This window comes from Camellia sinensis, chromosome 2 (assembly GCF_055761805.1).
Source record: "Camellia sinensis isolate YWXY chromosome 2, ASM5576180v1, whole genome shotgun sequence".
NCBI classification, from domain to species: domain Eukaryota; kingdom Viridiplantae; phylum Streptophyta; class Magnoliopsida; order Ericales; family Theaceae; genus Camellia; species Camellia sinensis.
The window spans coordinates 23,731,705-23,742,695 of NC_138962.1; the positions used below are offsets into that span (position 1 = coordinate 23,731,705).

At 37.2% G+C, this 10,991-nt stretch overlaps 1 protein-coding gene across 1 annotated transcript; it reads left to right on the top strand.

Annotated features, from left to right (window-relative positions):
* Positions 1-1,164: 1,164 nt before the first annotated feature.
* LOC114267122 (uncharacterized) lies at positions 1,165-1,587 on the top strand. The gene has a single exon (XM_028208111.2). The coding sequence runs from the start codon at positions 1,165-1,167 to the stop codon at positions 1,585-1,587; it is 423 nt and encodes a 140-aa protein (XP_028063912.2).
* Positions 1,588-10,991: the final 9,404 nt, after the last annotated feature.

Sequence of the window (10,991 nt, forward strand, 5' to 3'; positions counted from 1 at the left end):
TGGGGAATCTTGCCTGATAACTCACAGGTCAAAGAGAGCTATTGCTGGAGTTTGAAAAACTCGAAATTGAAGTGGTGCCTTTTGAACCAAATGGCATGATAGCCACCATATTTGCCCAACCCGCTATTATTGAAGAAATTAAACAGAAACAGTTGGACGATGAGTTTTTGAAGAAAATTTGTGATGAGCTTGACACCAAGCCTAAACCGGGGTTCATAATTGAAGACTCCGTGTTGAAATATCAGGGGAGATTGTGTGTCCCGAATAATGTGGATTTGAAAAGGAAATTTTTGGAAGAAGCTCTAAAGTCCATGTTTACTATCCGTCCAGGAAACACCAAAATGTACCAAAACTTGAAGTTAGTGTATTGGTGGCCCAACATGAAAAGGGAAATTGCCGACTTCAATTCTAAATGCTTACAATGCCAGTAGGTAAAAGCAGAACATTAGAAACCATCACGTTTGCTTCAATCTCTCCCTATTCTAGAATGGCAATGGGAACATATCACCATGAACTTTGTTGTTGGCCTACCTCGGACACCTAGAGGTATGGACTCTATTTGGGTTATAGTTGATAGATTGACTAAATCTGCTCACTTTCTTGCGGTAAAGACTTCATTTACTGCTTATAGACTTGCCACTATCTTCATTGATGAGATTATTAGACTGCATGGGGTTCCAGTATCTATTGTATCAGATAGGGATCCTAAAATTTGTTTCTAGATTTTGGCATAGTTTGCAGGAGGCAATGGGAACAGAATTGAGATTTAGTGCAGCATTTCATCCACAAACCGATGGGCAAACTGAGAGAACTATTCAGACCTTAGAAGACATGCTTCATATGTGTGTATTGGATTTTCAAGGAAGTTGGGAAACTTATTTGCCGTTAGCCGAATTTGCTTATAATAATAGTTTTCACGCGAGCATCGGTATGGTACCATATGAGGCACTATATGGCAGAAAGTATAGATCGCCAGTTTGTTGGACAGAAGTTGGTGATGGAGCTATTTATGGGACTGAACTCGTTTAAGAAACGACTTAAAAGATCAAAATCATTCAGCAAAGGCTCAAAACTGCACAGAGTCGACAGAAAAGCTATGCAGATCAACGAAGAAGGGACTTAGAGTACGAAGTGAGAGATCATGTATTCATCTAGGTGACCCCAATGAAGGGGCATATGAGGTTTGGCAAAAAGGGAAAACTGACTCCTCGCTACATTGGACCGTTTCAAATCCTTGAGAGGTTGGGTCCTGTTGCTTATTGTATTGCCCTGCCACTAGGAATGGAACAAGTGCATAACGTTTTCCATGTATCCTTGCTTCGTGGGTATCTTAGAGATCCGTTCCATATGATTGATTACCACCGGATTGCTCTAGATGAGGATATGATGCATGAAGAATGGCCCGTGCAAATCATTGACTGGCAAGTGAAGCAATTGAGAAACAAAACTATTCCTATGATGAAGGTCGAATGGAGAGAACACTATGGGAAGGAGGCCATTTGGGAGAAAGAGGAAGAGATGCGGCAACGATATCCGCATTTGTTTCCATCAGAAGGTCACTTAAGTTTGGAGGACCAAACTTTCTAAGGGGGAGAGACTGTGACGATCCTGTCACGACCCAAACTCGCCCATAAGGGTTTAGCATCGTAACCAGCCAGTAATCCGTGATTACCAAAGGCCTGCTTAACAGTAATAACAATAGTACAGAGTAAGGGGCTGGCGGAAGCCAAACAGTAAATAAAAGATGTCCAATGAGCTGTGAAAATCTGAATGGAAAAAGACTTTTATAGACTAGTCCACATCATAACCATAAACATATATACATATCAGATACGCGTAACATACAGGTTAGGGATCTGATCCCTTCACCAAAACTGTACAGTCAAAAGTCTAAAGCATTCGTTACAAAACAGAGACAAAAAAGGTGAATCTGAGACACCCCAAAACAGCCTTGGCTTGAACAGACTTGGAACCTCAAAGTGAGGCACAATGGTTGGCTTGACAAAACGAGAGCTTAACTTGACGCTCCTAGCTTCAGTCCGGTGTCTGGTCACCTACATACATATATAAACAGTGAGCTAAAGCCAGTGAATAACAACTGTGTAAAGGGGTTAAGAATGAATATCCTTTCAGTAATTAAAATAGTCATTAGCATCTGTAGATCAGCTATTCCATCAATGTTTCATATTTCACGTCATATCAGTCAATTAGAAATCATAGCAGTCATACGTGGTACATCCAATAGCAGAATAGTACAGTAGGTCTTAATAGACCGAACAGTCAGTTGATGGCCATCAAAATAGTAAACAGTAGTAGTTTCAAACATTGGAACTGACAGAGATCTCTGCAACAGTAGCAGTAACAGTAACAGTAAGTTGCTATGGATGCCACGAGTACAGTTTACAAATAGAACAAACATTTATTCAGTAAACAATATCATTTCAAAAAGTAGTACAGTCAATTGTTCAGAAATAATTATAATTGAACGTATCTTTACAACATTGTTACTCACAAATTACTGGGCTATAGACAGGCTAGTCAGCGTCCTCGGGTGCCAACCCTACACAGTTGCAGAATGAACACACACTAAGTTACACACTTGGGATTAACAACTTAGCCCCTATATGGCTTGGTGTGGTTCTATAACTTTATCCTCATTAAGATGCCTTAAACATGGCCTATGAATGCCTAGGATGGAATGAGGATGCAAAAATGTACTTTAAAACACTTTTCAAAATTTGCTGAAAACAGGGGTCTCGCTCGAGCGTGTCTTCCTCCGCTCGAGCAAGCTTACCAAAACAAAGGGGTCGCTCGATCGTAGAATCCCTCGCTGGAACGGTCTATAAAAATGCAAAAAGTACTGGTTGCTGAAATTCTCCGCTCAATGCTCGCTCAAGCGTGAGACACAATTCCTCGCTCAAGCGTAGGCCTCGTCGCTCGAGCCTGCGTCTGCAGACGCAAAGAACCTGAGAGCTTGCAACCTATGCTCGAGCCAGCATTCCATCGCTCGAGCGAGAGTCTGAGAACAAAGGTGGTCGCTCAAGCGTGGAATCTTTCGCTCGAGCGTGGAAGCCAAAATCTGGGTTTTCCAGATTTGCTTCCAAAGCTCAAACCAAGAATCAAACATGCCAAAACTCATCCTTTTGAGCCAATTTTCTGGAAAACACTTAGAAACTCATACTACAACATGTTTTGAAGATCATTTTTATAAAATCAAGCCCAAGGGTGTGACAATTGAACACTAATTTTGAATGAAACTTGAAGAACAATGCAAGAACATAACATGCATGAGTTCTCATGAACTCAAATGCTCCAAAACATGATCAAATGCAAGATTGAACTCTAAAACATTGTGAATTCTTGGACCACAACTAAGATATGAACATGCATGTAAGAATTTCATGAAAAATAACTTCAAACTCTATGATATGGACATGTATGCATGACTTCACTCTCAAATTCACACTTTAAGCTAGTTCTTGACTATAATCACCAATTCTTCCATGAACCATGCATGTAACAACTTAAATTCATAATTAAAAGAATGAATTTCCTACCTTAAGTCTTGAATTCCAAGTGTGTTTGCTCAAAAAATGCAATCCTCCTTCAATTCCTCTAAATATCCAAGCCAAACTCTAGATAAACTCAATTTCCCCTAGTCTCCCTCTCTCTCACGGTTTTGGTCTGGAGGGGATGGTAAAATGATAGTGCCAAACATGAAATCAACTAATGGCTTAGAGAGTGCCCACTAATGGCAACAATGTAATAAACTCAAGCTAATGTAACTTAACTTTATTTATTCTAATTTAATCATTCCAAATTGAATTTTAACTAAACCTACCATAAAAGCCTACAATTCTTAATTAGCATAAAACACCAATCAATTTCTGAATCGGTCGCCGATAAGGCTTTCAATTCGCAATTTGAAATCAAAACATAAACAGATCATTCAATGACAAACAGATAGAAATGAAATTAAAGCAATACACTTATGCAATCAGTTTAGGATTTCATCTTAATCAATTACTTATCTTTCTTAATCACAATTTAACGCTAATCAGAGGTGAGGGTTGTCACAGTCTTCCCCCCTTAAAAGAGTTTGGTTCTCCAAACTTGGATTACCTTCATTTTGGAAAAACACTGGATCCAGAGGGAACAATTCAGGATATCTCTTCACCATATCATCTTCCCTTTCCCAAGTGGCATAAATGCCACCATGGTTTTGCCAATCCATTTTCACTAACGAAATTTCTTTATTTCTCAATTTCTTGATTCGTTGGTTTATAATCTGGATAGGCCGTTCTTCATAAGTGTAGTCATCGCTCAGTACCACACGGGTAGGCTCAATAACATGGATAGGATCCCGGAGATAGTCCCTCAACATTGAAATATGGAAGACATTGGCAGACTTTGCCAGAATCTCGATGTAAACTTCGAGTCCCTATCAGAAACAATAAACACAGGCACTCCATGCAATCTGACAATCTCATTGTAGCCAATTTGACCGCATTATAAATTGTTTTGACAGGTAAGAAGTGAGCAGATTTAGTCAATCGATCAACAATTACCCAAATTGAATCCATACCTTTACTGGAGCGAGGTAATCCAACAATGAAATCCATAGTAATATGTTCTCATTCCCACTCCGGTATTGGTAAGGGCTGTAGTAAGCCTACGGGTCGTTGATGTTCAGTTTTGACTTGTTGGCAATGTAAGCATTTCGACACAAACTCGGTAATTTCTTTCTTTATTCCCGGCCACCAGAAATTAAGTTTCAAGTCTTGGTACATTTTTGTATTCCCTGGATGGATGGAAAGTTTTGAGTTGTGGCCTTCCTGCAAAATCCGCCTTTTCAGTTCAGAATCATTTGGTACACACAACTTTCCCTGAAATTTCAATACATTGTTTTCGAATTTAAAGTTCGATCTTGGTTTGGATTCCCGTTCATCAATGACCTTCTTCAAAAAGTCATCTTGGTGTTGTTTCTCTTTAATCTCCTCAATAAGTGCTGGTTGGGCAGAAATAGCAGCCAATGTCCCACCTTGTTCTCGTAAAACAATGTCAACTTCAAATTTCTCAAGATCACATAGCAGTTCTTTCTGTCCGGTGAGTAAACAAGCCAAATTCCCAATTGATTTCCGACTAAGTGCATCAGCAACGGTATTAGCTTTCCCTGGATAGTACAAAATTTGCAAGTCATACTCTTTTATCCGTTCTAACCATCTCCGCTGTCTCATGTTAAACTCTTTCTGTGTAAAGAAATATTTCAAACGCTTATGATCTGTGTACACCTCACATGTTGCCCCATATAGGTAGTGGCACCAAATTTTCAATGCAAATACCACTGCGGCAAGTTCTAAATCATGAGTCGGGTAGTTCTTCTCATGTGGTCTCAGTTGTCGGGAAGCATACACAATAACTTTACCATTTTGCATTAACACACATCCCAAACCCTTATGAGAAGCATCACTAAAAAGAGCAAATCCATTTGTACCTGAAGGCAGGGTAAGAATCGGTGCAGTCACAAGTCGAGTCTTTAATTCTTGGAAAGCTGATTCTCTCTGATCGGTCCAGTCAAATGATATTCCCTTTTGAGTCAATTAAGTCAATGACAGAGTTTCTATTCTCTTAAGGTCTGTAAAGCAATTCTCAAATGACGTTCATGTTCTTCCTTACGCTTGGAATAAATCAAGATGTCATCTATAAAAACAACCACAAATTCATCGAGGAATGGTTTGAAAATTCTGTTCATAAGATCCATAAATGCAGCAGGTGCATTAGTAACTCCAAAAGGCATAACAAGGAATTCATAATGTCCGTACCATGTTCAGAAAGCGGTCTTTTCAATGTCCTCTGTTTTGACTTTTAACTAGTGATATCCGGATCTAAGGTCAATTTTGGAGAAAACCTGAGCACCTTGCAATTGGTCAAACAAATCATCAATACGAGGCAATGGGTACTTGTTTTTCACTGTCACCTTGTTCAATTCGCGGTAGTCAATGCAGACTCTTAGTGAGCCGTCTTTCTTTTTTACAAATAAAAATGGCGCGCCCCACTGTGAAGTACTGGGCCTGATAAACTTCTTATCCAACAATTCTTTCAATTCCATAGGTGCCATTCTATACGGAGCTTTGGAAATTGGCTGTGTACCTGATAACACTTCAATAGTGAACTCAATCTCCCTATCGATCAAATCCCCTAGCAAGTCATCTAGAAAAACATCTGAGAATTCTCTGACTATAGGAATACTATCCACATTAGCTTTAGTATCAGCAGGTACAGTCGATATGCAACATAAGTACCCTTTACACCCCTTTTTAATTAATTTGAATGCTTTCATGGACGAAATTAGATATGGGGGAGGTACTACTCCAACCCCGTTAAATACAAATTCAGGCAATCCAGGTGGACGAAAAACAACTTGTTTCGTTACACAGTCTATGGAAGCATGATATTTTGTTAACCAGTCCATTCCCAAAATTACATCGAAATGGTCAATATTCAAAGGCAGTAAATCAATATACAAAAGTGCATCCCCAATAACAATCTCACATGCAAGATACACATAAGCACAAGTCATGGATCCCCCAGCAGGTGAAGATACAACTAACAAATAGTTCATGGGTTCCAGTGGTCTATTTAATTTTCGTGAAAAAGTATGTGAGACAAATGAATGTGTAGACCCCGAATCAATCAGAATATAGGCATTTTGGGCACAGATTGAGAGTATACCTGACACAACTGTCTCGGTGTTCTGCACATCTCCCAGTACAAGTGCAAACACCCGGCCTTGCCTTAAAGGCTCATTTCCAGTAGCTTTGGGATTGGGTTTCGGTGTAATAGTTGATGCTGCGGCATTAGCTGCAGCCTTACTATTGCCTTGAGACGTGGAAGGGCAATCTTTGACCATGTGACCTACCTTGCCACACTTATAACATGCCCCAGAAATTTTGTAGCAAACCCCCTTATGTCTTTTGCCACATTCGGAGCAGGGTGGTATGGAACTGTTTTCCTAACTAGAGTTGCTCGTTGACCCTGCATTTGGAGCTTCCCCTGCATTTGGAGGAGAACTTGGGCGAATTTGTGATCGACAATTGTGATGGACAAAGAGAGAAGAGAACCATTTGAGAATTGACGATCTAGGATTAGAATTAGAGTTTGAGGATAAAAATGAAGAAGAGTGGTAGAGAGAGATGTGTGAGGTGAGAGAGTCAATGAGCAACTTTGAATCCATTGATTGGGATGATGATGATGATGGGTTGGTTAGAGCATTGCGGGGTTTGAAATTAGGGATTTTTTTAGGGAGTTACAGAGACATTGATGGACACTGCAAAGGGGAAATTTTGCTGAATGATCGTTGTTAGGTTGGGGACGGTGTAAGAGAGAGAAAAGGTGTCGCGTGGGAAAAAATATTCGTTGGACTGAAGCGTCACAGAGTGATATTTCAAACCAATTATAATTTATCATATATTTTATATTTTTTTAATTATTTAGGAATTGTTTAAGATATTCTAAATAAGTGTACTTTTTGACTTTTTTTAAAATATGAATTAGATTTAAAGTGACGTGATAGAAAGGTAATGTGACTTAAATAAGATAATGTAATTTAAATAGGATAGTGACTTTTTGAATTTTTTAAAAGATGTCAAATCTAACCTTAATATAAATTTATAAATTTTATTTTTTTATTAATATTTTTATCAATCACAATATTATTAAAATACTAATGGAATTACCCAGATCACTTTTTTTTTTTTTTAATAAAGTGATTTAGATTGTTAGAATCTCTTAAAATGAATCTTGACTGTTGCCATAAGAGAGGCTAGTAAAGACACCAGAAGAGTAGAGGATCCTTACTCGGTGTGCTGTGGTGTGGTGTTTGTATTTTGTGAATGATGACTATGTGCGCGAAACGTAATCAAGATTGAAAGAATAAAACGAAAATTGTTATGCAAACGACAAATGATTAGATGATCTTTATGGGATAAGAGATTCTCTGCAGCCTCAAATGCAAACAAAAAACAAAAACAATTTGAATTAAATGTAAATAACAAGTTAAAAAAAAAAGGAAATTACCCATGAGTTGTCTGATAATAAATTTTTTTTAAAAAAAATAGTGATATATCTAATCTAACACTGTATTTAATTGAGGGATTTAAGAAGAAATTTAAAAAGAGGAAAAAAAAATATTGGTGAAATATGAATAAAATATACTTACATTTTATTTAATTTTATACACCTTTTCTTTTTCATTTTCCAAATCTTCAAGCTAAACACAGCAGTATAAGGTATTAGTCCGATAGATTTTTTTATTGGTGAGAAATTCACATTTTGTAAAATAGTTTGATGAAAAGTCCTTTTTATTTATAATTTTACCCTTTTAATTTATCTATTGACTTTTTTTATCTGTTGAATTTTTTTGACTATCTGTTTAAATTTATATCTTTCTGTTCAACTTATTTTCTATATGTTCAATTTTTTTTTTTTTTTTTTTTATCTTTTCAGTTCAAATTTTATTCTTATTTGTCAAACAACTCTATCTGATGTCAAAATCTTTTCTATCTATTGAAGATTTGTATATGTCAGTTGTAATTGCTAGAGAGGTGAGAGAGTTATCTGTTGCAATACCAAGCCAAACCAAACCTCTTTGTTTAAAAGTTATTATTTTTTCTATTTGTTCAAATATCTCTCTCTCTCTCCTATCTGTTCAACACAATAACTACAAACAATAATCTATTTTTTCATTATTATTATCAACAACAATCTAAACTTACATTAAAAAAATAAAAAAAGATCTAAAAGAGAGAGTTGTAGAGAGAGATAGGAGAAGAAGAGAGAGATGGAGGGATTATCCACTACAACAACAACACAAATTTTTTATCTGTTAAAATCGATTTGATCTGTTAAAACCAACAAATTAGAAAAAGGAAAAATAAATGTAAAATATCTATATGTTGAAGCACCATGGGATTTGTTGTGTCCATTGCTGAAGATGACAGAAAGAGCTCGCGAATCATCATAACTCTTTTGTGCGTTTTGATTCTGAAGCCTCATACGCTCAAATTATAGGGTTTCTCTAATTCATCTTTCTCTTAGTATTAATACATACACACATATGTATATACATTACAGGTACATATATATATATATATATATAGAGAGAGAGAGAGAGAGAGAGAGAGAGAGAGAGAAGATGAATGAGAATAGGAAATTGATGCCAAAATAGTGATCAATATGATAAATCAGTAGTTCATCAAATAACTCTCCAATATACGCACTCAATTCCTCAATTGAGCCCAAATCCTTGCCAAAAGGGTTCTCAACAACGATTCGAGTCTATCCACTAAGATCGGCTAAAAAAGATTTCATCAACATCAATATCTTGAGGTTTTGAATTAAAAGGACCAGAATCACCAATATTATCACATTCAATGATTACAAGATGCCAAACTGTATAATAAAACCAAATTTGATCCATCGATTTCCATTTTTCGACGCCATGCCACTTGTGAGATGAATAAGAGAGTACATATGTTCCATTTAGGGTTTCACCCTAGGGTTTTAACTCAGATCAAAGGATGTACATGTAGTGGTAGATTGGCGACAAAGGAGATACAGAGGTAGTGGCTGAGGAAGAGATTGCCAGTGGAGATGGACATAGAGAAAAATATAAGAAATAAGATGTAGACATACAAGATCTATAAGATCTATATCTTCATTGCCGATCTTCGTTGAGTAGGAGAGAGAACTGACATTAGGGCCACCATCGAAGTTGAGAGAGTCGAAGTGACCGGACAAGTGATTGTTGCGATTGGCATCGGACTCTTCTTAGAAATCGCAGCCTTTGGTCTTCTTGAGAGCAATGGCGGTGGCGAATGATGAGTCGCTGGCAATGGCAGACTTATGCTTTGAAAAAGGAGACCTAGGCAAAGTAGCGTCGATGTCAACAGCGTCCTCTTTGTCCATGAGATCGTCATTCTCCAGCTCAAAGTCCACTGCTTCTACATTTGTCTTTAGTCTTCTTCGAAGTAGTGGCAGCGAAAAGGGGCCTTAGATTTGCTGCCGATCTATTCAGATGAAGAGAGAGGAGATAACGGGTTTGGGATTTGAATAGATTGTATGTTTATTACATGGTATGTAAAAAGAGATTTGAAGGCACTTGTACTAATGGAGAATGAGTAATTTGGTCTTTTTGTAGAATCATGTCCTTATGGACAAAGTAAATTCACGCGTGGACTATTAGACCAAAAAACTTCAATATTGGATTTTTGAACTGAGCGCCCAAAAAAAATTACAGAATTTTGAAAAAAATTTGATTCTAATTATTAATGGCCTTGTTTGGGAAGTTAGTTATTTTAGTTGGCTATTTGACTTTTTGATTATTTTAGCTTAGCTAAAAAAAGTTGTGTTTGGGAAATTTGTTGGTTTTTTTGTTTTGTTTTGTTTTGCTTTTTTTTTTGGTGTAGTTGTTGGCTTTTTTGGCTTTCAAGGGTTAATGGTGTAAATTTAAGCGTGCCAACAAGGATCAATTAGTCCTTACAAAATTTTAATTGCCAACTAATTATCAGACAATTGTATTGAAGTTCTTTCAGCCTCAATGAAGAGGACTTTTGCTGGTGGCTTATTTTAAGAGAAAGCTATAAGAAATAACGAGTACAGAATAATTCATAAACTGAATTTCATTAAGTAAATAGGAGCTTAGAATGCAATGACCTAGCCTTGTAAAGGTTTACATCAACGACTACTTGAAACTACTCCTAGGAAATGAAGTACGGTACAGGAATTGAAGTGCTGAAATGTAAAGAACTGGAAATGTAAAACTGGAAAGAAATATGAAGTAAATAAATTGGTTTCTGGATCTGAGTCTGAGTCCTTCATTTTGGGGCCTTCTCCTCTATTTATACTTTCCTATGGTAACCGTCGAAGTGGGCTTCTAACCGCCGAAATGCACGTCCACGATCTCTGGTTATGGCCTTGAACAATTTGCTCCT

Excerpts from the sequence above, each read along its gene's own strand:
- LOC114267122 (XM_028208111.2), top strand. The coding sequence starts at position 1,165 with ATGAAGGGGCATATGAGGTTTGGCAAAAAGGGAAAACTGACTCCTCGC.